The sequence below is a fragment of the Psammomys obesus genome, unplaced genomic scaffold (assembly GCF_907164565.1).
Source record: "Psammomys obesus unplaced genomic scaffold, mPsaObe1.curated_primary_1811, whole genome shotgun sequence".
In the NCBI taxonomy this organism is placed as follows: domain Eukaryota; kingdom Metazoa; phylum Chordata; class Mammalia; order Rodentia; family Muridae; genus Psammomys; species Psammomys obesus.
The window spans coordinates 21,431,594-21,459,368 of NW_026585797.1; the positions used below are offsets into that span (position 1 = coordinate 21,431,594).

The window sequence follows — 27,775 nt, forward strand, 5'->3', positions numbered from 1 at the left end:
ATGGCAACCCCAGAAACAACAGAGATGGCAGTTCTGGAACTCAGCCAGATATCTGGCATCTGGACCTTCAGCCGTGGGATGGTGCCACCTACATTCATGGTGAGTTTCTACCCCAGCTAATGAGCCATACATAAATCCTCACTGAGACTCCATCTCCTAGGTGATTCTATGTCCAGTCAGGTTCTCAAGATTAACAACCAGTTTCCTCATGAAATACAGTGAGAGACACACAGTATCACCTTTGCTGAACTCCTTCCAAACTCTTGAACCACAAGGAGTTCATCAGAAACACTGAAAGTTTGACATGCAGGAGAATGACAAACAAACGTGCATTTTGAAACTTTGATCAATCCTAGGATACTGAGATTTTGAACAATTGGAGAAATTTAAATGTGGGCAATATGCAAATAGCATTTTACGTCCATATACAACTGTATATGGTATGGTAATAGCTTTATCGTTTTTCTAGAATGGTCTTGTTTTTGTGAGACTTTAGGGAAAATACTTAAGTTCTTTGAAAATCTGACTTTATTTTCTGTCATTGTGTAATAAATGTTACAATTTCACATAAACATTGTACTTTATACTTTGTCATATTTTTTTGTAAAGGCTGCTGTTAAATTTTAAAGCATTTAAAGGGGGGACAAATACACATTAGCATAAAAGGCAGATTTTTAAAGTAGACATACTATACCATGAGATGTGTGCTTGAACTAATGTTAATCTATGTCCCGGTAGCTGATTTCTGAAATACGTACATTTAAGTGGGTCTCAGAAAGTTAAACAACATTGTTATTGTTCAAAATGGGCAAAGCTGAGCAGGCTTCACTCTCTATACTTAAATAACATACAAGAATCCACAAAGCCCAATAGTGTGAATATGACAAGAGATGCTCCCGGCTCTTGACCTCCACATCCTGTGGTCACATGACTTTCTAAAAAAATCTGTTTCTCATCTTGTGGGGATGGATGACTGATATTTCCTTCAGGATGTCATTGTGATATTCCTGACAAACTCAAGGTTATTGTTAAAGTGCAACCAGACATGGGACGAGACCTCACTACATTAAAAAAAAAAAAAGGTTATGCAAGTAGTTTCGTGCCCATAAATAAACACTTTTTTCCCCTATAATTTAAAGCAGGACTTAAATATTACAAAATTTACTGCACATTTAAGTATAACTTGTTAAAACATACAGTCAAAATGTTTTTGTTTCTCCTTCATTTAAAAGTTGAAAAATATTTAACAGACAGAAGGGAATATACATGATACTAGCATATAAACACAACATGTTTAGGTATTATATGTGTTGTAACCTTCTTAACCTGCTTAAACTCTGTAGCCCCTCTGCTGAGATCTACTTTAGTTCCTAGCATAACACTTGCTGTTGCCTTTAGCATACCAGAAGCCATTTTTGCCTCCAAGTCTCCTTTTTGATCATAAGGTGAAATTAAGTTCAAGTTCTCAAGCCTACATACCTAAGACCAGGATACAATTAAATAGTGTAATACTCACTGCTCAGAATAAAACAATAGAAGATAAATGTATGTTCTGTTAAAGTTAAGACCAGAACATCCTGCTATGTTCCTTACTCCCAGAAGTTGGGAAAACCCCAGGAGCTCTGGGGGTTTTTAAATCCCAGATATTTAGCTAGTCAAAATGATGTAATGCTCCTCCCCCAACCCCTTGCTTCCTACATCTGGTTACCTAATTGTTACCTGGTTATGAGTTTTTGTATTAAAAAGACAAAACAAAACAAAAAAAAAAAACCTGCCTTAGGAACAGACCAGTGTCACAGTCTGGTTCCTGAATCCGGGCTGTGGCCCTGAGGGGTCAGTTTTTGTTCAGCATTCAATGAACTTCCATAAGTCTGAGTCTGGGGTCCAAGTGGTCAGTGTGTGGCTACTCCTGAGCCCATAACAATATTCCCTACTGTAGTGATATTTTGAATTGAGAGAAATGGGAGCTTTCACTTCTCATCTCTGGAAACCACATAAGTTGAGAAGTGACTGAGGGCTCTTATAGTAATGGAATAGAGGTTTTTGGATAACGGACCTCATACTGTAAGGCTCGGAAGTGTTTTCGTTTTGTCTTTCATGTTGTTGTTTTTCAAAACAATGGCTATTATTTAAATAGTTAGCTTTGTGTCTATTTCATATTGCACACTGTAGGGACTGAACTACAGAATACACATTATTTTGACTAGTTTGGAAGATCAAAGAGAAAACAGTTTCTGAAGGGTTTGATTTTGTTTTGTTCTTAAGGGGGGATCTTGCTATTCTATATTCTAACCTATGTAGCCTAGGTTGGCCTCAAGCTCATTTATCTTCTTGCATCAGCTCCGAGGCATGTGTCACCACTTCTTGCTCCCTGAAGTATTTTAGACCTTTTTGAATGTTGAGGGATGAGAAAGAAACTTTGAAGTCCGGAGTTTACTGAGAATTGCCATCCAGTAGCTGAAGATAGGGAAACTAATTTCATTTTCCCCACCTCCCAGACATTATCCAACCTTCAGAACTAGTATAATAGGACTTGTTTTAATGGAAGCTTATGTGTGGACTGTTTTCCTGATGTTTGATTCCCTAACAGACTAATGAAAGCAAGTATCCTGAACATTGTGTTATTATTCTGGTCCTTTTAAATGAAGTTTTCCAGGTTCTGTCTCTTGTGTGCTGTAAGGTCTTTCTATGAGAGCCCTTTACATTGGAACCATATGCTACATTAGATTATCTCCACAAAACGGATACCCCTGTTTGCTTTAGACAAGTACATTTGGATCACAGGCAGCCGTCTACCATTTTACCAGCTATCTATCCACCAGCACCTGGTGACAGAGCTACCCCCACCATAATGTCACATACCAGTAGTGATTGGTTCATCTGATCTGATTCTCCCTTCTTATGTATATGGATAAGAGAAGTTGGGCACTTGCTTATGGATTTGGAAGGGAAACCACAATAGAAGAACAGGCTGGAAAAAATTTATCAGTGGCTCACATGGAAACAGTAATGCTCTGTACCTAATAACCGAGTTATTGTGGGTTCTGAGTAGCTGTGAGGACAGCTTGCTTAGTTAATTTGAAGTTATCTCTACAAACAGAACAAGCTTTCTATTTCATGTGACATGATGGAGACTAGTGGACATATCGAGATTTGAAATATATTTTAAAATCTTAGTTCTACAAATAACACTTAAGCCACTCTCAGCACACCACACTCTCAGCATGTGATTAACACATGGATGAGTTCTTAGGCTATTGGTCCTTAACTTCCACCTCTTTTGAGGCAGCTTCTCTTTGTTGTTAGCCACTGCATATGCCAGTCCTTCTGGCCTGCAGCGGTCCAGGGATTCTCCTGTCTCTGCCTACATCTTCATGTAGGAGCACTGGGATTCAAAAGCATGTTACTTCATCCAGCCTTTACATGTGCTCCGGGGATGGGACTGCAGCTGCCTGACAGACACTTTGCCCACTGAGCCAAGTCCCTATGCTCTCAAGGTAAGTTTTAATGGAAACATACCTTGGCTAATTTGATAGGAGAACAATGTTGCCCCATTTTTGTTTTAGTATGCACTTCTTATTGAAATAAATGGAGATTTGTGTCTTTCTGTTTTAGTTTGGAAATGCTAATCTCCTAGTTGTCCATCCTACCCCAATTTAGAATTTCTGTCTGAGAGGGAAACTGAGGGAGGCCAATTTTCTGTTTATCACTTAGATTAGTTTCTAGGTGTTCCTCATATCTTTGCCCTGCAGTAATGGAAGAGTCTGTTAAAATGCAGATGCCAGGGTTAAAAACAAAAAAATAAATTTTGAGGAAGGACATACAGACAGACCCACACCAAATATGAAGAGTTTGAACCAATATGACTTCCACTAATAGGCTAGGATTTATGGAGTCTAAGTTGCCTCACTTCTGTGAGGTGATTTTGCCCCTGTCATTAGAAGTGCAAAGCACTTCATGAGTGAGTGAGAGAGAGAGAGAGAAACAACAACAAATAAACAAATAGTTGATCTTCTGGTGATCAGCCTGTGAAGGTCATGTATTTTGTCTGAGCCCTGCTTCTTTGCTTATGAGGGTAAACGTAATGCCAGCCCAGGTGTGTGCTTGACAGTGTCAGGGAAGGTGCTAGCTCTACCTGATTTCTTCATAGTTTATTGTTGGCTATTTGCCCTCATGTCACCTCTTTCTTCCCAGGAAAGCCTGAAACTGCTTTGGCCAGAATATCCACAGGAACTCTTTTTCTTTCTTTCTTTCTTTTCTTCATTTTTATTAGTTCTTTGAGAATTTTCTGCAGTGTATTCTGGTCATATTCACCCCTCTTCTTCTCACTCCTCCCAGATACTTCTTCCCTTTCTCACCCACCCAGGTTCATGAACTTTTTTTTTTTTTTCTAATTCACCAAGTACAGTTTGTGGGACCCTTATTCTCTTGGTTATATGGCAGCCATCAACAGTCAATCCACCAATGGTCACATCCTTAAGGAAGAAAACGGACTCTTTTTCTTCCTCCTGTGCCCATCTCCCCTCTTGGGATTTTGTCTGGCTTCAGCATATGCATGTCTCACGCATGGTGTCTCGTTTCCATGAACTAATGTGTGCATCTTCCCAGCCATGTCCAGAAAACACTGTTTCCTCATAGTCACCCGCCACCTCTTCCCTCACAATCTTTGTGCATCCTCTTCCCTGAGTCTTGGAAAGAGGACATGGGTGTGACACAGATGCTCCATTTAGGACAGAGCGAGTGTTCTGCAGCCTCTTCTTGCTGCACCTTGCACCGTGGATCTCTGTGTTGACGACCACCCACCGTGGGAAGAAGGATTGATAGGTGCACTGATATGGGCTTGCACCATATGAGGAAACGACTTCTCTGATGACTGACTTCTTATTGTACTATAAAGGTGGCCTTTACCTGGTGTTCTGTGCTCTGGACTCTGGTCAGGTCACAACAGGTGCTCCTTGACTCAAGTGTCCTGGAAGTCTGTGCTTCCGCCAGTACTTACATATACCAAGCCATCCAATCTATATTCACTGGGCACTGTGAATATAGTTACCATCTATGGTAACTATAGACACATCTGTGAGCCAAGTAGACATATCCCGCTATATCCTTAGCATATAGAACAATTAGGCCTGCTATGTCTCAACATGTACTTAAACAACCATATGTGGAAGACATCCATATGCTGTATTATTAAATCCTGCAACAGAAACTAAGGGCATACATGAAGAAAGGGTGGCTGATGTGGGAATCATGCCCAGTCAAGGCAGGGTAGCAACTGAATTGAAGTGGGTCATACAGCTGGAGTATTCAGGGTTCCCTAAAGCCTTATATTGATGGTCAGGTCAAGAGGACATTTGTACATGCTCAGAATTTTTGGGGGTTCCAGTCCAGTGACCTGTTTCAAGTCTGGGGAATTCAGGAACATCTAATGCAATTTTCATTTAGTCTTTCTTTCTGTAGGTTTGGCCATTCCTTAATTCAAATTCAATAAAGAAGAGGCACTGACATGAAAAGACTTTGATTTAAAAAAAAAAAAAAAAGGTCTACAAATAGTCTGAGGTGTAGAAATTAGAAGAGCATGTTCCTACTTTGGGAGGCATGAGATCTGATTTCCAGCATTCTATTTTCCCACAGAAAGATGACAATGCAAAGACCAGCAATAAGAGACAGTTTTGGGGGCTGGAGAGGTAAGTCAGTGGTTATGAGCACTGTTTGCTCATTCAGAGGTCCTGAGTTCAATTCCCACCTACCATATGGTGGTTAACAACCATGTACACTGGGATCTGATGCCCTCTTCTGGCATCAAGGTGTACATGAAGAGCACTCATATATGTACAATACACAAATCTTAAAAAAAAAAAAAAAAAAAAAAAAAAAGGGCTGTTTGGGAAAGTAGCTTGGAAAGCCATTCAGATTGGCACACAGACTAGCACACACATCCCACTTTCAGAAGTTTTGTAATTGCATGAAAACAAGAGAGCAGAAGCCTTGGAACTCTCCTCGTGCCTATCTTCGTGTCTGGCTTCAGCCTATGCATGTCTTGTGCACGCTTATAATGTTCTGCACTAGGTAGAACATGACCCAGTTGATTGGTTCCCATGCATGGTCAGGGCCATGAGGGCAATATTTGAGAGTGGTTAGGGTGCTAGAGAGCACCCTATAGAGAATATTAAGTCCTTCAGGGAAGGCTCTTGAAGGAAGGGAGGTGTCGTCTGAGACTTGAAACGAGAGAGAGTTAATTTTCCAAAGCAAGGAACAGTTCCTTCTAGTAAGGGGAGCAGAACTGCCTTTCCTTAGGAGTCGGAAAGGGTTTGTGTGGGACCTGTGTTCCAGGGTAGATGGAGACCAAGAAGGAGCCTTCAGAGAGTAGGGACAGCCATTTGTAGACTAGATAATACCGTGAAAAGGTTCTGTGTTTTCTTCGAGTCTGAAACTGAATCATGGGATGGGGCACGTGGAGAACAGGGAGCTGTTGAGGGTAGATTCCCTTTGCTGCTGGTGTCATGGGAGCCTAGAACCATTCATGCTGTCAAAGACCACGAGAACAGCGCACATGCACCTTCTTGCTGGCAGAAATGGCTAGTAGCCGCCTCTTTGCCCATGAATTATCTGGTGCTACAGGATGCTTTCCAGTCCCGGAGTTCACCCCACAATCCTTGTCCCCACTTCCCACCTCACTTGAATATCCCCGGAATACTTTAAACCCCCTGAAACTGTGGCCTATGACTCCAGGGGGACACGTGTTTCTTATCATAAGTATAAATCACAAGTCTTGCCTGGTAATATTTATTACTGAAGAACAAAAGGCGGCAAGGATTGCAAAAGGGCCTTTTTGGCACCTTGCACACATAGGTGTTAAACAAAGGTTGTAACTCCACCCACTGAGAATTGAGACATGCCTCAAAGCTTCAACCTTCAAAACACACTCAGCTAGTATGAAGCTGCTCACTGGTTAAATATGTTTATTATTTTTTGTGTGTAAAAAAATAATAAACATGTAGGTGAAACAGAAGTTCCTGGTTTCTTTGAAGACTCAGTTTTGTCCTGTGATGTTTTGCTGCAAGCTGGGCAGCTGGAGGCTGGCTTGTGAGAGGGCACGTGATGTTTTCTGTGACCTCTCTCGTGTGAGGGGTGGACTTTGGCCAGCTGAGGACATCTGTTGGTGGACTCTGAGGAGAGGAGATACATGGAGGCCCAGGCACAGTGAGACATCACTTTTAGGATCGATATCGCTGTGCTGATCTTCATGCTTCATCACTTGACTTCGAAGAGAGAAACGTTCCAGAGGACTTCTTGAGGCAATCCAGCTGAGTCTTGCAGATTTTGCTGATTTGCTGTGCTGATTCATGTTGCTGCTTGCTATTGGCCTTTGGACTGGACTGCTGGCCATCTGAGGACTAACTTTGGTAATTCCCTAAAGACTCATCGGCCCTAATCACTAGGAAGTAAATAAAACGGGTCTACAGCCCTTTCCCCTACTAATTGCCTATCTGAGGTGTGTATAGGGAAGAGGAGGAAGTTAGAAGGGAGGTAAGGTGTTTAAGGACCCTGAATAAAGTAGGTTTGCTGAAAACTCGAAGCCTACATGTAAGCTTAAATAAAAGAACACAATGAATTTCATTTACATCTTACCTAACTTCACAAGTATGAAGTTCACAGCCGATCTTACCTTGTTTACATTTCCTCCTAATTTATGTCTGCACTTGTGCTTTTTGTGTGAAAACTTTTCCAGGTTTTATGCTATCATACCTGCAAACATCTCTCGCTATCACTTTAACAGTAAAGACTTTAAACATAGGCTATCCGTGTGCTAGAGTGTATTGAGTTAGAATATTGAGCTAGAACTGATTCTTTGTGCACCTTTATTTTGAGTCTACCATGTGGGGATTAGAGCATCACGGGGGTAAATAAAAGAGGGCTGAGCCCCGTCACACACAGGATGAATCAGATATTATCACACCATTAAAAATTAAGAACGCTTTAATCACTAACTATTCAAATAGTCAAATATCTCATAAATGTCATTATATTTTTATGGCTCCTTTGATATGGATCCAAATATATTTCTAAAGAATAATAGAAGTTTTGGCAGCAGCTGAATATTTAGAGTCCTCCAAATTCTTATTCTTATGTATTGAATGTTCTTATGACGCAGTGCAAATATTTGTAGCATAGTAAAGTTATGTGTCTAGCCATTTGGATGGTTTTACTAAGTTGCTTCTCTTTGACAATTCTATATAATTTCTGTATGTGTGTGTTTGTATATGGGCACACGTGTGTTGTGTATAAACGTGCTTGTCTAAGTGCACATTGCCGTGTACACACATGGAAGCCTGAAGAGTGTTGAGTGCTGTCCTGTCAGGCTCCATCGAATTCCTCTGAGACAGGACCTCTCATTGAGCCAGGAGGTAGGTTGGCAATCAGCAAGACCCGGAGTCCCCTTATCTCTGCCCCTGGTAGCGCTGCAGTTAAAGGCACATGCGTGCTCACTGCTAGCTTTTATGTGGATGCCAGGGACTGAAACTCAGGTCTTTGTGCTTAGGCAGCAAGCATTCTTGCGCTCTGAACCATCCTCCCAGCCGCACATTGTTTTTCCAATTTCAGTCGTGCCGTTGCCTGATAGTTGTGTCCACGAGCCATTCGCTCAAACTACCTAAATATTAGTTTTCTGAATTTACAGAAGGTGCTGAGCTACAATTGATTATGTGCTATGCTTTTATTTTGAGTCTACTACATAAAAATTTGAACATCAGAGTACTAAAATACGTCAGAACCCTGCCAAACATGGTGACACACAAGCCGGGGTATCTTTCTTAACTGACTTTCACCTTGGTTTCTGATTCTGTGAAATGTAGAGTCATCAGCTAAACCTGGAGAGATTTTTGTGTGAGTCCATAGTGGTAAGGCACAGGGAAAGCTGAAGAAAATGGGAACATATGGGTACATTGATGGTTTCCTGGTAATTTTCCAACTGTGGTAAATATGGTTGCATGGCAACTGTTGGTGAGGATGAAGCTAAGAGGACAGGCAGTAACCAGAGTTGTGCTTGCTAGCCACATATGGCTACTGAGCACCTGATATGGCTACCCCACGTAGAGATGCATTATATGTAAAGTACATTCTTAAAGCCTAAGATGTAGACATCCAGGGCATGCTGGCATCATGTGATCTCGATGATATTGGGTTAAGTAAATAAGTAAATATTAAAATGAAGTTCATACTCTCTCTTTGCCTCTTTGCCTCCCTCTCTTGAGACAAGGTATTGCTGTCTTGAAAATTGCCACATGGCCCGGGTTGGTCTCAAATTCCTGATCTTCCTGCCTTGACCTTCTGAGTACTGAGTACAAACATACAACATCATGTACAGCACTCATACTTTGTACTTATTCATGACTAGCAATGAAACAACTTACATATGTGGCTTTATCGCTTTCAGATGGTACTGGAATACCATTCTTGTCATCTGAAATTGTGTTTCTCCTACCCCTCTTGTCTATCCAGTCAAACCAGTCTAAAATTGGCTGATATAACCCATTGGCCTCTCTCCCTTACTACACAAAACTTTTCAAGTCCCTTGGTAGCTAGTGTTTCTTTTGTAGCTCACACATCTGCCCTCTGGTCCAGCTCTTTGCTGGGCCAGATTTTTACAAAGCCACTTAAATGCTTTCCCTGCTTAATGGTTCCTTACTTCTATACTGGTCCTTCAAGCTTTCAATCTCTCCATGGCCTTCAGAGACTCTCACCTTGTCCAACAAGGCATGAATCACAATTGGTCTCTGTGTGTGTGTGTGTGTGTGTGTGTGTGACACACACAGATGAACCTCAGATGAACAGTCTATCTTGTTTTATAAAACAGAGCCTCTCACCAGGACCTGGCAGGAGTTTGCTGATTAGGTTAGTCTTGCTGACCTCTTGTCTCTATCTCCCCAGCATGTTCCACTGGTACCTGGGCTTTTACATGCGTATTGGGAACTGAACTCAGGTCCTCAGGCTTGCATGACAAGCATGTTATAGACTGAGCCATCCCCTCAGACTGATTGCAACCCTTGAGACTTTGTCTACCTACTCTCCAGCTTGTCTGCACAGGGCTGTTCCTCCTTGGTACAGCAACTGCTCATCCCCTGTCCAGGTGATCACAAAGAGCAGGATGCTTATGATTCAGAGAGCATGGCTGGGATCCTAGCTCTGCAATCTACCACCAAACCTTGGAAAAGTTACTAAGCCTCTTTAAACTTCATTTTCCCCACTGAGAATGTATAATAACACAACTTAACCACTGAGAAATTTTGCAAGCCTTGAATGAGGTAAAGTGCACATGGTATCTGATACAAAGTAACTATAGTAAATGTTATTGTCAAGTATTTCCTGCAGAAACGACCCCCTCCCCCAACACACACACTCAGTCTCTCTACCCTGGGTCTCTTGCATGGGCTGCTGCAACATTCTGAACATGCCTCAGTCACGGCTCTTCTCTCTGTGTTGTGGCTTTCTGTTTTCTCGTCTTTGCCTTTCTGTTCGTGGCTTTCTAAACATGGTCAGAGAAATACAAAACCAGCATACCCTGGGAACTCACTAGACTCACTAAATGCAAATTCCTGGGGCTAACTTCAGAGCCACAGAATCTGTAATTCAGATTATAGCTTCCAAATTTGCATTTTTAACAGACCCTCAAGGTAAGGTCTATGTTTGTACCTTTGAGAAAAACTGCTGGGCTAGGCTTCTTTGGCCTAGGATATATCCAGGCCATCTCAAACTGCTACCCAAACTCACTGACTATTTGTCAAATGTATAAGGTGTTTGTATGAATCCCAATGACAGTGTGGGGGTATAGGTAATGTCAAGCAGGGGGATCCATGCTCTGATTGTCTTTTAGGTTAGTTCTTTGAAGCTGTGCACAGTAGAAATTAGGTGAAGCTGCTGGATGATAATAAAACTTACTATTTGGATTCACAATTCATGTAGAAATTTTATGTAGTAATTGTTTCTAAAAAGGATACCTTGTTTTAAAAACTTACACATTCACAGTAAAGTGTATCCTTTTAAATTATGTTTACATTTAATGTTTTATAAGTTTGTTGGAAAAGTGGGTATTTTTATATGCAGAATTTATGAATAAACATTCTCACAAAAATGTGATTTAACTTCTAAAAACCAGTTGTAAAATGTTCTATAAATTAAACATTTGTCAGTTTTCTATGCAGTATAATCTAGTAGATTATGAGAGTAAAATTCCATAGCAAGTGGGTTACAATACAAAGTTAAAATACATTGAAATGCCATTGCTAATATAGAAATAAGATTTCTGTTGTTTGAGAGATATATTAGTATAAAGAGCATATGTGATTCATTTCATTTTCTATCAAAATGAAATAAAGCAATCACCTAGAAATATTTCAAATAGAGGCTGCTGAGATGAAAACAAAACAAGTGGTATTACGGTGCAGTGTAACAAGTACAGCAAAGGCACATGGTTCGAGAATTATGGACCGAAGAAGCCCCAGGATTGTTCCAGGTCACATTCCCCTTCCCATCTGCAGGTGCTCATCCCAGGAGTTGAGAACTGACTAAGCCAGTCTTCATGAGGACACAGCCAAAGGTTTTACATCCTCTTGGTCACAATGCCATCTCTAGGAAACCAAGGCTTTTAGCTATATTTTGCATTGAGCTCTCCACTTGGGTACCCCTGACAGTTTTCCACTCTCATGTCTTCTTCCTCAATAAAAAGAAAAACTGGGAGATGCTGCCATGAAGTGGACATACTATTGTGACTTTACTCCCAGAGGTAGGCTCCTAACTACCTAATCAAATAAAAACCATGATTCTAGCTTTCCAATCTGCTCTCAGCCTGGTTCTAGGAAGGCTGGCTGAGGTTGAGGGAGTGGCCAAATGACTGACCCAATCTGCGACCCACCCCATGTGCAAGAGCCGACACTTGACAATATTAATGATGCTCTGCTGTATTTGCAGACAGGAGCCTAGCATAACTGTCCTCTGGGAGGCTCTACCCAGCAGCAGATTGAAACAGATTCCGAAACCCACAGCCAAACATTGGGCAGAACTCAGGGAGTCTTGTGGAAGAGTGGGGGAAGGATAGAAGCACCCAGCAGGGACAAGGACTCCACAAGAAGACCAGCAGAGCCAACAAACCTAGGCCCATGGTTGCTCACAGAGACTGAAACACCAACCAAGGAGCAGGTATGGACTGGAACTAGGCCCCCTAACGTTTGTAGATGATGAGCAGCTTGGTCTTCATGTGGGTTTCCTAACAATTAGAGTGAGGGCGGTCTCTAACATGGACTCTGTTGCCTGCTTTTGGATCACTTTCCCCTGGTGGGGCTGCCTTGTCTGGAAAGAGGAAGAGGATGTGCTTAGTCCTGATGCGACTTGATGTGCTGTCAGGGGTGGGGGATGGGGGGTGGTGAGCAGGAATCCCCTTTTCTGAGGATAAGGGGTAAGGGAAAAGGGGAAGAGGGTGGGAGGTTGGTACTAGGAGGAAAGGAGAAAAGGTCTGGGATTGGGGTATGAAGTGAATAAAAAAATAAGTTTAATAATAATAAAAAGAATGAATGAACTAGATTCCTATATCTTACCCTGTACAAAAAAACAACTAAAAATACCTTCATGTACAGACTGAAACTACCAGAGAAAAACAGGGAACCAATGAAGATTCAGGATTAGGCATATTCTTAATAGAACTCCTGTAGCTCAAAAAAAAAAAAAATAGAATTGACATCACACACAGGAGTCACAAGAATAAAGACACCAACCAGAGAAAAGGATTTGTCTGATAGAATTAAACATTCATAATATATAGAGAACAGAAAGACTGAAAACTCAGAAGAGTAAAAATATTTAATCAATCAACAAGCAAATGATTTGAACACTTTTCAAAAGAAGTACAGATGGCCAACAAATACATGAAAACATGTTCAATATCACTAGCCATCAAGGAAATGCAAACCAAAACTATGTTCAGCTTCATGCCACTGAGATCAGACTGGCAATCACCAACAGGAAAGAAAATCCCGTGAAGTAAGGACATCAAATGTTAGCAAGAATGAAGAAGAAACAGATTCTTTAGACGCCGGCAGGAATGTAAATTACTGCAGCCATCACGGAAGTAGGTTTAGAGAGCCTTCAAAAATGCAAAAACAGAAATGGTGCTTGATCCAATTATGCCTGTCTTATACACAAAGGAACCACATTCAGCACCCAGGGTGGATAGCTGTGTGCCTTTTTTTTTTTTTTTTTTTTTTTTGTGATGCTACTTATGGTAGCCAAGTAATGGAAGCCACTTATTGCCTATCAGCTCATGGCCGGATAGAGAAAATGTGGTACAGTACACAAATTGAGTTTGTACTAAGGGAAATAAGCTGAATTCAGAAAGACAATTATTCCATATAATCCCAGCAGAAGGACAGAGTCCCGCTGAACCCCAGAGCTAGGCTAGCTAACTAGTGGATTCAGTAGGTTTCCCTTCTCAGGAAATAAGGCAGGGATGGATGAAGACACCTAACAGTGATTTCTGGGCTCCATATGTACGTGCACACACACAAACAGGTACAGGCATGTACAACACACACATACATGCATAAATGTAGCCATCATGCATCCACATGTCTGAGTATGTTGTTTGGAGAGAAAATCATGAAAGGAAACTTAGCACTGAGGAAAGAGACTGAGAGTCAAGAGGAGGAGACTTCAGGTGATGAGGCCTGAGAGAAACAGAAGGATGAGGATAGGGATGAAAACAGAAGGCAGAAGGAAGCAATCCGGTGAGCAGGCATGAGAAATACAGGAGAGAGGAGGAGAGGTTGAGGATAGATTGAGTTGGGGTGGGGCAGGTCTCAAAGATCTCAGAACCTGGTAGTACTGAAGTCCTCTTAGAGAAGGTTGCTCATTTATTACTTTTAGATAGTTGAAAGAGATAAATTCTTGCTAAATCTGTCCATTACAGAATTAGATGTGGTATGTTACACTAACTGAAATCCCTTGTTACACAAAATTAGGTGTGGCGTGTTTCACTAATCACTTTCCCTTGTTACACAAAATCAGCTGTGTTGTGTTTCACTAATCACTTTCCCTTGTTACACAAAATCAGCTGTGTTGTGTTTCACTAATCACTTTCCCTTCCTTCTAGTGGAGAGCTCCTCTGTATCCAGGCCAATCACATAGGATGAACTCAGTGAATCTATCATCCAGGAAAAACTGATTCCTAAAGCATTGTGTGTTGGCTTAGCAAAAAAAAAAAAAAAAAAAAAGATTTTAAACAAATTCAAAAGAAGAGGGAATAAATTTTAAATTTCCTATATGAAATGTTGACATTTTCATAAGAATATATTTTTATAGGTGGTGAATTCAGCAATCTTTTGTTGGTTCTTGGGTTTTTAAGTGTTTCTTCACATGAAACATGTATTTATATGCTGTGATCATTTTTTCTGTTAGTTTGTTTGCCTTTTCTATTCATAGGAATTTATATGGTAAATATCAAGCCTTTTTTCCCCTGTGATATATATGTTTCAAATATTTTCCCCAAATCTCTTCCTCAGCACTTAAGCCTTTAATCCATTTTGAAATTTATTATGGTGTTTGGTACAAGACTGGAATCTAATGGGATTTTTTTTTCTAGCTGGAAGCCAGACAGTTTCACATCTTTTATTGAATAATCCATTGGTCTCCATTAATTTGTATTGCTTTCTGGTAAGCCTCACATGTGTGTGGGGAGGGTCCATTTCAAAACCATCTATTGTGTTTTAATCAATTGCTCTGAAGATTCTTGCAAACAGACTCAGTAGTTGCATTATTTTATATATTTGGGGGGGAGCTATTTCAAAACAGCCTCTTCTTACTAGTTTTAGTATTATATCTGTGATGTAGTATGGTTTTGTCAAGTCAGAATATAAACATCGGTGTGATGGTCCCCATTGATTGTCACCTTGAGAGAATCTAGAATTACCTTGGAAACAAATCTATACATATGCCTAGGAGGGTGGCTTGTAAACTGTTTTAAGTGAGGTGGTAAGACTCAATGGACATACTAGCAGCACTGGTCCATGGGCTGGGATGTTGGGCTGGGATGCTGTACACAAAAGAATGAGCTAGGTATTCGTTTTGTTTTGATGACGGTGTCCTTTGCTTTACAGAAGCTTTTCAGTTTCATGAGGTCCCATTTATTGATTGTTGCTCTTAGAGCCTGTGCTGTTGGTGTTCTGTTCAGGAAGTTGTCTCCTGTGCCAATGAGGTCAAGGGTCTTCCCCACTTTTTCTTCTAAGCGGTTTAGTGTGTCTGGTTTTATGTTGAGGTCTTTGATCCACTTGGACTTCAGTTTTGTGCAGGGTGATAAGTATGGATCTATTTGCATTTTTCTACATGTAGTTATCCAGTTAGACCAGCACCATTTGTTGAAGATACTATCTTTTTTCCATTGAATAGTTTTGGCATCTTTGTCAAAGATCAGGTGTCCATAACTGTGTGGGTTTATTTCTGGGTCTTCTGTTTGGTTCCATTGATCCACTATTCTGTTTCTATGCCAGTACCATGCAGTTTTTATTACCGTTGCTCTATAGTAGAGCTTAAGATTAGGGATGGAGATACCTCCAGAAGATCTTTTATTCTGGGTTTCTTGTTATTCCATATGAAGTTGAGAATTTTTCTTTCAAGGTCTATAAAGAATTGTGTTGGTAATTTGATGGGAATTGCATTGAATCTGTAGATTGCTTTTGCTAAAATGGCCAGTTTTACTATGTTAATCCTGCCAAGCCATGAGCATGGGAGATCTTTCCATCTTCTGATATCTTCTTCTAATTCTTTCTTCAGAGACCGGAAATTTTTTTTGTACAAGTCTTTGACTTGCTTGGTTAGGGTTACACCAAGGTACTTTATGTCATTTGTGGCTATTGTGAAGGGTGTTGTTTCCCTAATTTCTTTCTCAGCCATTTTGTCTTTTGTATACAGGAGGGCTACTGATTTTTTGAGTTAATTTTGTATCCAGCTACTTTGCTGAAGGTGTTTATAAGCTGTAGGAGTTCCTTGACAGAATTTTTGGGGTCACTCAGGTATACTATCATATCATCTGCAAATAGTGATAATTTGACTTCTTCCTTTCCAATTTTTATCCCCTTGATCTCCTTCAACTGTCTTATTGCTCTAGCAAGGACTTCCAGAACTATGTTGAATATATATGGAGAGAGTGGGCAGCCTTGCCTTGTCTGCAGATTGGGAAAGAATCTTCACCAACCCTTTATCTGACAGAGGGCTAATACCCAGTATATATAAAGAACGAAAGAAGCTGAAAAGCAACAAACCAAGTAATCCAATTAAAAAATGGGGAACAGAGCTAAACAGAGAATTCTCAATAGAGGAATATCGAATGGCAGAGAAACACTTAAAGATATGCTCAACCTCATTAGCCATCAGGGAAATGCAAATCAAAACAACCCTGAGATTTCACCTTACACCCATCAGAATGACCAAGATCAAAACCTCAAGTGACAACACATGCTGGAGAGGTTGTGGAGAATGGGAAACCCTCCTCCACTGCTGGTGGGAATGTAAACTTGTACAACCACTCTGGAAATCAATCTGGTGCTTTCTCAGACAACTAGGAATAGCACTTCCTCAAGATCCAGCCATACTACTCCTAGGCATATATCCAAAAGGGGCTCAAGTACACAATAAGGACATTTGCTCAACCATGTTTGTAGCAGCTTTATTTGTAATAGCCAGAAGCTGGAAACAGCCCAGATGCCCCTCAACTGAAGAATGGATACAGAAATTGTGGTATATCTATACAATGGAATATTACTCAGCAATGAAAAACAAGGAAATCATGAAATTTGCAGGTAAATGGTGAAAAGGAAAGGATCATCCTGAGTGAGCTGTCCCAGAAACAGAAAGACACACACGGTATATATTCACTCATATAGACATATAATATAGGATAAACCTACTAAAATCTGTACATCTAAAGAAACTAATCATGAGGGAAGACTCTGACAAAAATGCTCAATCCCCATCCCAAAAGGCAAAGAGAATGGACATCAAAAGAAGAAGAAAACAGGAAACAAGTTAGGAACCTGCCACAGAGGGCCTCTGAAAGGCTCTGCCCTGCAGATTATTAAAGCAGACGCTGAGACTTATGGCCAACTGTTGGGCAGAGTGCATGGAATCTTATGTAAGAAGTGGGAAATAGTAAGATCTGGAGAGGACAGGAAGAGCACAAGGAGAGCAACAGAACCAAAAAATTTGAACACAGGGGTCTTTCCAGAGACTCATACTCCAACCAAGTACCATGCATGGAGATAACCTAGAACCCCTGCACAGATGTAGCCCATGACAGTTCAGTGTCCAAGTGGGTTCCATAGTAATGGGAAGAGGGACTGCCTCTGACATAATCTGATTGGCCTGCTCCTTGATCACCTCCCCTGAGGGGGGAGCAGCCTTACCAGGCCACAGAAGATGACAATGCAGCCACGCCTGATGAGATCTGATAGACTAAGATCAGAAGGAAGGAGAGGAGGATCTCCCCTATGGGTGGACTTGGGGAAGGGCATGCGTGAAAAAGGGGGAGGGAAGGTGGTATTAGAAGGGGAGGAGCGAGGGGTTTATGGGGGGGGGAATACAAAGTGAATAAAGTGTAACTAATAAAAGTTAAAAAAAAAAAAAGTATGAGCTAGGTACCGGTGTTCATCTCTGCCTCCTTTCTGACCAGAGACATAAGAAGACTGGCTTGCTTCAAGCTCCTGTCACCATGCTTTCCCTGCCCCAACTGCGAACCTAAATAAACCTTTTCTTCCTCAAGTTGCTTTTTTGTCTGGCAGTTTGTCACAGCAGTGAGAAAAATGACCAATTCCATTGACATGTAGGAAATTTGTCCAGGTGAATGGAGGGTGTGTGTGGCACTGATCTTTGGTGTGAGGGGGTAACGGTGGGATGCAGCAACTCACTGTGTCTGAGACAGGATCACAATGTTCTTTCACTCCCTTTCATCCATGAGTCTCCAAGTAATATGTAGCTTACCAGTGCTACATAGTAGTTACTTGTCTTCTCTTTGTTGAGCCAGTTATCGTGTGTGAAAGCTCAGACCTTTGGTTCTCTCTGCCTGGCTCTCCACAGGTGGCTCTGCAGCGCCTTCTGGTCTGTGTCATCTTATTCTACACTGTTTACTACCTGTCGCTGAGTACCTGCTGCCTGGCACCCAGGTAAGTGCCATGCTGTCTTCCAGCACAATTTACAAGTGGACTTTGACTGAAAGTAGTTTGTACTTAGTACTTGACATGGCTTGATGGCTTACAGCTTGTAGATTCTTAATGACACTTAAAATGTTTTTAAAGTAAACATAAACTAATATTCAACCTTCAAAAATGACCAAAGTCACAGCCATGAACAAAGCTAGAGCCAGGCAGGATTGTCATACTGCCAGGAAAGGTGAAGCCATGCTATCAGGGCTGGTACTGAATCAGAGAGAGGTGTGCACCAGACAACAACTGAGAGATAGCCAACGTTCATTTAAGTGTTTTCTCAAACATGCTGGACATAGTATTGGACAGTGAGCCAGGGATGCATTCTGGCCAAGGTTTTACTAACTTCCTGATTCATTTTTTAAAAGATCAACTGATTGGTTTTTATAATTGTGTGTGCATTTATGAGCCATCACCAATAGGCAGATACCTGCAGAGTACTGAAGAGGTAAGATGCTCTGGAACTAGTGGTACAGGCAACTTGTGAGCCACCTGATGTGGGTCCTGGAAACTGAACTAAACGTGTCTTCCACGAAAGCTGTGAGCACCCTTAATTCTTTAGCCATCACTCCAGTCCATTCTTGATTTGTTTTAATAAACCATACAAGTTTACCTATTTCAGAGTCTATATTTGTCTAAGGGAAGTCATAGTCTAAAAAAGGGCTATCATGAGGGGAAAATTAGATAATTCGTTTGCTTTAAAATTATATGTATATTTATTTATACCGTGGGTGTGGGACAATGAATGTACCCCACACAGCTTTCTACCCTGTGCATCTAAGGGATCTAAGACAGGTCATCAGGATTAGCAGCAAGTGTATTTACCCACCAAGTCATCTCTCCAACCCAATCCATGGGTATTAATGATATAATTTGTCAGTTTGAGGCATTTTGCCACATACTTTTTTATCTTACTCTGAAATTTTTCTCTGCGAATTTAAGTTGCCAATACAATTTCCTTGAACTAAATTATGTCTATTTACAATTAACTTCCTATAACTTGAGTATTTATGCAATTTAATTTTACTATGAAAGCACAGAATTCCATTTCACTATGCAAATTAATTCCAAAAATAAATCACTGGACTTTTGCAATAGAAAGAATATGTTATTTGGCATGCTGGCCGACAAACCCACACAGTACATACACATAATGTCATCTGTGGCCTGGGGCTAGAGATACTGAAAACTATTCCTACTCTTCCCAGCTTTCTGGGCACAGGAGTTCAAGGTTTTGAATTATGAGTCAGTGGTAAGGAATGTTTGTTTGTTTGCTTGTTTGTTTATTTGGTGGGGGAAGCTTGAAACAGAGTCTCTCAGTATAGTCCAGACTGACTTCAGACTTCTTATTCTCCACCCTGCACCTCCCTATTACTGGGAGGTACAATTACCCTGGGCTTGTGGCACATGCCTTTAATGCCAGCACTGGGGAGGCAGAGACAGGCAGGTCTATGTGAGGCCAGGCTGGTCTACAGAGTAAGTTACAAGACAGTCATGGCTGTTATTCAGAGAAACTTGTCTCAAAAACAAACAAACAAACCAATGTGTACCATTGTACTTAGCTTTTGTATTTGCTGCTTTTAAATACACACAACTCAGATTATGTGCAGATCCGATGTCATATTGCTTTTCTTGTTGTTCTATCTTTGTTTTTGAGACAGTCTGACTCAGGCTAGCCCCAGCCCCAGTCTGAAGGCTAGTCCTCCAGCCTTAACTTATCAAGAGACGAGATTTTGAGTGAGCTCTACCGTTCCCAGCAGGTATGAAGAATATGAGATAATTGGACCTTAAAGTTGCTGGCAGCAGCTAATTGGTTGACCAGCTGCCCGTGATTTTAACCCTTACCGAAGTCCAGTCCAGGTGTATAATTTATAGACTCAGCTTTAAGAAAAGGGGGGAAAAACCTCACAGAATAACCTTTTTAATTTATGGTTAAGAACTGAAGTCAAATGAACTCAATGGCTGGCTCTTTGGCTACCCCCACCCGTGAGTGGGGAGCATCCTTACCAGGCCACAGAAGAGGACATTGCAGTGATTTCTGATGAGACCTGATAAACTAGGGGTAGATGGAAGTGGAGGAGGACCTCCCCTATTAGTGGACTTGGAGAGAGGCAGGGAGGAGATGAGGGAGGAAGGATGGAATTGGGAGGGAATGAGGAAGGGAGCTTCAGCAGGGATACAGAGTGAGTAAACTGTAATTAGTATAAAAAATAAAAATTTAATTAAAAAGACAATTCTCATAGTAACTAGTCTACAATTAACAAGTGGCTAAGATCCTAGAAGAAAACCTGGAGAAACACTGTGTCCAACTTTGTTGACTTCTATTACGCTTCATGTTTTGAAAAATATTCTATGAGTATTTTGCTTACTATATTTGTAACAGGAATTCTTATCTTTGTTTCTAAATATCAATATAAAATTGAGAAAACATAAAGATTCTAAAAAAAACCCCACAAACTTTAAAAATAGGGGTAAATATACTGTGGGGGCACATATTTCTGATCTGTAATTTACAATCTCTTTTTTTCTAAGTGCAAAAGTCTAAACCTGGTATTCTACAAACTTCTCTGGTTTTTATAAAGCAATAAAATCACAACTTTAATGGTCTTTACCTTAAATAAAGTTAGTTCCTAAGGAGCTGCACTTTCTTTTCTATAAGGCAAAAGAGCTTGTTAGAAGATTAGGCATCTGCCATACTGTCCAGTTCTTCTGTGTAGTAATGGATGTTGGGCTGACAGCAAACTGAAAACACATGTATATCTAAACCAATAAATAGCATTATTAATATTAAAAAAAAACTGAAGTCAAGAGAAGTTAAATGATTTGTTCAAGTTTGTGTCTTCTGGCTTCCAAGACCCTGTTCTCTCCATCTTAGAAGTCTCCCCTTATTCATTGGGTGGAACTATCAAGCTTACAGCTGAGGCCTCAAATATAATTAAGATTGTTTAATGAGCAAAGTAGATTTAAATATTATCATCACCATCATCACCATCTTCACCATCACTCTTCTGTATAGGTGTGTGTGCTTGCATGAGTTTATATGTAGCACACTTGTGCAGGAACCTACCAAGGCCAGAGAGAAGGTGTTATTCTGGGAGTTTCAGGTGGTTGTGAGGGGCCAGCTGAATGCTGGGCACTGAACCTCAGTCACCTATGAGAGTAATAATCTCTCTTAGCTCCTGGGAAAGCTCTATGGTCCTGAAAAGGTAGATTTAATTGAGCAGAGAAGGTAATACAGACAAACTGTTCATTGGTGGCCATCCTGCCAACCAGTTTTAAAATGTGCTCAGCCAGGGTAAATCAAGTGACCCGTCGTGGATGTGAAGAGTGAGCAGCAAAGCTTTGATGCACAGTTCAGAATGGTCTCTCTCACAGCAAACTTTTCATCTGTAACTTCGCAGGGCATGTGAGCTGGATATTCTGGCACCATTTGATTTCAAAACACGACCTTCTTGGCTTAACACAAACTATAAAGGTAATTGTTTTAAATTTTTAATCCTTATCAGTAACTGAACAAAATGCAAGCAAAAATAAAATATTTTGTTAAGTAGAAAGTGCGAAAACATTAAGCTTTTCTTTGACTATTCTGGATGTTATAACTTCATTAGGAAAAGTATCATCAAAGTTTTTAAAGTGGAGCCATCGAAGTGGCCCAGGGGATAAAATTTCTTGACAATAAATACGAAAACCTGAATTAGAACCCTGCAACCCATGTGGTAAAAAGAAAAGGCCAACTCTTGAAAGTTGGTCTCTGGCCTTCACATGCATGAAGCACCAAGAAATTTAAGTGAATAGGAGATGGATAAGAATGGCATAAGTGTAGGTAGGGAGTTAGAATTCTTACATTCCAACGTGAATTTTTAGTTCATTTTATTACTGGTGAACACATGCACACAATATATGCACAGCATTATGGCATTTTCATACATATGTGTCATTATAGTTTACTCTTATTCAATCTCCTCTTCCCTCCTCTCCTCCCCCATCTTCCCTGCCTCTTCTTTGTTGGTATGGTTCTGTTCTTCATCTGTCCTGCTTTCATGCTGCTTGTTTCTCATTGTAGTAAATACATTTTAAAGAAAAGGAAGAAAAATGGCAATGTGCTGATATATAAAGCATCTGTGAGACATGAAACTGAATGAGGAGAAGTTTGTACGGTGTCATCTCGTTTTGTTTTGTTTTTTTTTTAGGAAAGAAGCCTAGAAAATCTTGCAGCACGCCATGCTCTCCCAGTGGTGGTGACAGAGAACCTTCATTTTCCTCTTTGCACATTTCTGCTTTTTTATATTTCTTCTCTAAACAATGCAGACTTTGTTGCAAAGAAAATGATCTGTCGCACAGAAGGATGATTTGGGTTGCTGACAATTAATTGGACATTTCAAAATAGCTAGTGGAAAGATCTGGAATGCTTCTAACACAACAAAATAATATGTATTATCTGAGACTGCAGATATGCCAGATAGCCTGAACTATCTATTACACATCACCTACATGTATTGAAATGCCACACTGTGTTCCATAAATAGCCACAGTTACTGTGCGTAGAATAAAAAGTAAGAAATCTACTATATTGCAACGGGAAACATTAAGAAAGAATATACACTTAGAAAAAACTTGGCTCTCTTAAATTTTGTGTATTAGCACAATGAATAACTTGTATCTCATAAATTCACAAATTAAGCTGGTGTGTTAATAGGTGAACCCCTTCGTTCTGATTACACACAGAGCACAGGTGTATAGGGGCATTCACGATGAGTTTGCTTCATTTTCTAGAAAGCTCAAGTTTAACCTCATTTTTTTCATTGTAAAATAAACCACATTAATTAGGAAAGCTTAAAACACGTAGTTCCAGGATAGCCAGGGCTGTTACACAGAGAAATCCTATCTTAGAAAAACAAACAGACAAACAAACAAACGAAAAAAATCTAGATAGATATAGGAAGGGAGAAAAAAGAAATGTTATAAATGTACTCTCTCGCTATAGTTATTCTGAATATTCTGTTAAATTTTGTCCTATTTTTAAAAATGTATTGTTGATGCTTTAAACATTAAAATTCACTAGAAAACCATGGAATGTTTTTTTTTTTTTTTTTCCCCTGGGGAAAGTTATGGAAATGTACAAAATTGCCCGAAGCTAGGAAAAGCAGAATTCAAATATGATTTGTATGGGAAACTTGGTCAGCTAGAATTACTGAATGCTAATAAGAAGTCTTCTTCCAATGGATAACCTTGTTTGGGGGCCATGATTGATTCAATTTTGGGTAGCAGAGAATCTGTGAGAACGGAGATGTTTAGGGTAACAAGATGTAAGATGTCAGACATGCTAGTAACTTCTTCACACTTCCGCATTGAATGGGGTTTGTTTTTGCCCTGAGCCTCTTCCAACATGATGAAAGAGTTAGTTACAGAAAGGCGGAGTCAACTGGGGACCATCCATGTGTTTGGAGTAGGGGAGACAGTTAAAACCCAACTCTTCATGTTTCTTCTGGCCTTTCAGTCAGTCATTGAACATAGAGCAGCATCAGCTTATTGGAGGAGACTGTTTATTTACAGTAAAGGTGTCAGTGAAGGCCCTGAGGTATGTAACTCAGGTCGCAATGTTATTTTCTGTCAGGACACATGAATATTTGCTTGAAGATATCAGTAGGTCCATAACCTATTAAATCTTTAATTGGGGGGGGGGGGCTTTTAGGGATAAAGTCATAACCCTTTAGTTTCGTTGCTATGAGAATTTAGGCTTGTCTGAATTTGGATCTGAGCTGTCCTGGTAACCTCAAAGCACTGGTGTTGGATTTACGGTCAAGCTTCTGGTCTGTTTCCACAGTCCTGTGAGCCAGAAGACCAGGTTTAGCCCTGGTGTTGGAACATGTGCAGCCCGTTAGATCAGGGCATTGCTGACAGCTTTGTGTTGTATCGCACAGACTGAGCTCCAACACCTAACCTAGTAGAGATGATACTCCATTGCTGGGACCCTGACCTCAGGTTTTGTACCTCAAGTTGTGTTTTCTTTCAAACCATAAACAAAGCTTAAGGGTTCGTTACCGATATGTGCAAGTGCAGCTTGTGCAAGACTAAATTCACCTTCTACAAGCAGCCTGACTTACAAAATCTCCAAATGTTAGCAATAGAAATATGTCAAGATGTGAGGCCGAGGCAGATGGATCTCTGTGAGTTCGTGGCCAGTGTGGTCTAGGTAGCGCAAGTTTCAGGATGGCCAGAGCTACATAGTCAGATCCCATCTCTAAAAAAAAAAAAAAAAAATCAGAAGGAGGAGGGATGGGTACTAGGCGAAGTCAGGAAAATACAGCAGGATACTTTCTTCCTTGGCTTTGGTGTGCAGGACACACAGACCTGATGGACAGGTTGACCTGATGTACATCAGTGAAAGGAATTTTCATGCCATAGAAAAAGAAGTTGATTTGGATTCTCCATTCACCTTCCAATACCTATAGAGTTAAATGGAATAAGACTGAACAGGAACATAAGCAATGCCTTACACAGACAGTGCCTGGGACTTGCTCACTAGACGTCTTTTGTATTGTCCTCTGCGGCCTCTGGTTTGCTAGTTAATAAACTACCTCCGCACTGTAGGAAATAGGGTGATTATTTTACTTTCTGCTCTGCAAAAGATCACATTTGCCTGCCTACATTTATTGACTCCAGGATTATGTGAACACAACAATCATTTGACAGGTTTTAAAGTGAAGGGAAAGGAATTGTCCGGGGAGTGCTATTATTTACAAAGAAGGGACTACAGTGGCATATCAAATACAGTTGTTCTTTTAAAGTTTGATTGATCTCCTCCTTGAAACTAGTATCTTGCTCAAAAGCCATCCAAAAGGCCAAAGGCTGCCACTTCACACGCCCAAGGCACCAAGATTTGTGTTCTGACCTGTAAATAGTATATTTTAATATTTATTCAGGGAAAACTCTAGGTGACATCCACTGGGTTTAGAAGGGTTGCCAGCCACACCTGTCATTGATGAGGGTTTGTGTCACTTATGGTAATAAATAAGGCTTCTCAGATGACTGCCTGGACACCACGTCATCCCACAACAGAAGTACAACAGAACTTATTTCCAAGTTAAGCACTGCATGGACCAAAAGAAAAAAAAAATACCATTCAATAAACCCATTCTGGACAAAGTGTATAGAATTTTATGAAAGAAGAGACCTGGAGGGGATAAGAGCTCCAAAAGGAGAACAACAGAACAAAAAAAAAAAAACTGGGCCTTGGGGGCCCTGCAGAGACTGATACCCCAACAATGACCATGCATAGAGAGGACTTAAAACCCCTGCTCAGATGTAGCCCATAGACTCAGTCTCCAAGTGGATTCTCTAGTAAGGGGAGCACGGGCTGTCTCTGGCATGAACTCAGTGGCTGGCTCTCTGATCACCTCCCCCCTGGGTTGTGGGGTTGTGCAGCCTTGCTAGTCCACAGAGGAAGACAATGCAACCAGTCCTGATGAGACCTCATAGGCTAAGGTCAGATAGAAGGGAAGGAGGACTTCCTCTATCAGTGGATTAGGAGAGGGGCATAGGGGGAGAAAAGGGAGGGAGGATGGGATTGGGAGGAGATAAGAGAGGGGGGCACAGCCAGGATACAAAGTGAATAAATTGTAACAAATAAAAATTTTTTAAAAATCACACACACACACAAATAAATAAACCCATTCTTTTTTATTTCTAAAGACTCAGAGCTGAATCCTTCCATTAATTTCACTAATATGTAATTCTTTAAAAAATTACATGTATAAGTCAATAGCAGGTCTGCACGCATGGACTGTGTCGTAACTTTATTTCAATGCTAACGACTAAAACCGTGGGCCAAATTATATTGTTATTTTTCTAAAAATGTAAAGATAATGAAGATATGAAATGTCAAAAGTTCTTATGCCTGTTTGAGGTTGGGTAAGAGAACATTTGCAAAGCTTTCATCAGAAATTCTTTGCACACATGGGCACGTAGTTAGAGTGATCACTTGAGCTCGGATAGCGTGTCAGGGTTTTTTTTTTTTTTTTTTTTTTTTTTTCTGGGGAAGACTGATTCTTTCCCTCCCAGAAGCCACTGATTAGCTGAAACTCCCCACCCATGCTGGCTTGTCAACCAGTCTTAGCTTTGCGAAGGTCTTGCTTAGGTAACCAGATGAGCAATAGTAAATGGACTCTGCAGGCTGTATTTATGTGAACATACACACATACACATAGGCACATAACAATAATGATGAAAGAAAAAGAGGTCATGAATTTCAGAGGAAATGTGGGGAAGCAAGGTAAGAGCCTGGGAGAGAAAAGAATATAAATACAGTATTCAAGTATACAATTCTCATTTTTTTTTAAATTAAATTTAAGATACTTTTTTTGCAGATTAAGGTTTTATGATATTGTGTTAATTGTATTTCAGGGTCATTAAATGTTCTAAATACAAACAATCATATTCTTTCTTCTGTTTGCAGTTCTTTTAGTCTCAACAGAAGTCACCTACTTTGTGTGTGGGTTGCTTTTTGCTCTGATTGTAGAAGAATGGGTTTGGGATTATGCCATTTCTGTGACTATCCTTCACGTAATCATCACAACAGCTGGTAAGCAAGACCAAAAAAAGGTGGTAGGGACACTTGATTTACATGTAATGGTGCACTACCTCATTGACATGCAGCAAGACAAAGTGGTGAAAACAATGAGCGTGTATTACATTTAATGTATTCAAAACACTCTTAAGGGTTGAACTTGCTCTGCTTTCAGGGAAAGGTTTTGACCAATTCTTCGGGTCCAGAGCTGTACCAACATGCCAAAGACCCTCCTCTTCTCACATTGGTCATCGCCTTTTCTATAGGCTTTGCCTCCTGAAGAAATATTTTCCTTCCAAAAATCTTCCTGAGACCAAAGGTGGAGAAAACTAAGGAAACCTATTATATTTACAAGTTGGTGGTTATTTTTAATAGTTTTCATTCTAAGCCTGCATTCTAAGATGACTCAGCAGGCAAACTTGCTGGCCGCTAAGTCTGAAGACCTGAGTTCAATTTCTGGGACTCACATGGTGGAAATGAAGGAATTCATTCCCACAAGTCATCTTTGGACCCCCACACGTATGCCGTGGTGTGTGCATAGCCGTATTTAAAATGGGCATGCACACAGGTACATCGTGGGAGAGCAAGCACACACACACCCACACACACACATACACACAGAATAAACATTAAAAAGGAACACCATTTCTAAAATGTTTCTTCTGGTGATCTTGGGGGTCAAAATAAAATACATTGGCTCTGCTGTTCTACCTTTTGCTAAAAGGGTAGAATCAGTCTCACCTCTCTCACAGGTTTCCTTCACTGTTTTTCAGCCTAACAAATTTAGTCTACACGGTTTTACAAATGTGGATAAAAATGTGCTTTGCTATATGGTTTGACCAAACATAACCATTTCTGGTAAGTTAACAAAACCGAATGCTTTTGTAAATTAACTTTAGCATTTTTTTCTATTGCAGTGATGGCGGAATTCCCCTTGACGTCACATTGGTGGGCTGCTTTAGGTACATGA

The 27,775-nt window shown here is 40.5% G+C and overlaps 1 protein-coding gene across 1 annotated transcript; it reads left to right on the plus strand.

The window, feature by feature from the left end:
* Tmem244 (transmembrane protein 244) lies at nt 1–27,775 on the plus strand. Its single transcript, XM_055599235.1, has 6 exons — nt 1–99; nt 12,079–12,195; nt 18,115–18,200; nt 21,641–21,714; nt 26,695–26,820; nt 27,723–27,775. Exons 1-6 carry the CDS (start codon nt 1–3, stop codon nt 27,773–27,775), a joined length of 555 nt encoding a protein of 184 aa, XP_055455210.1.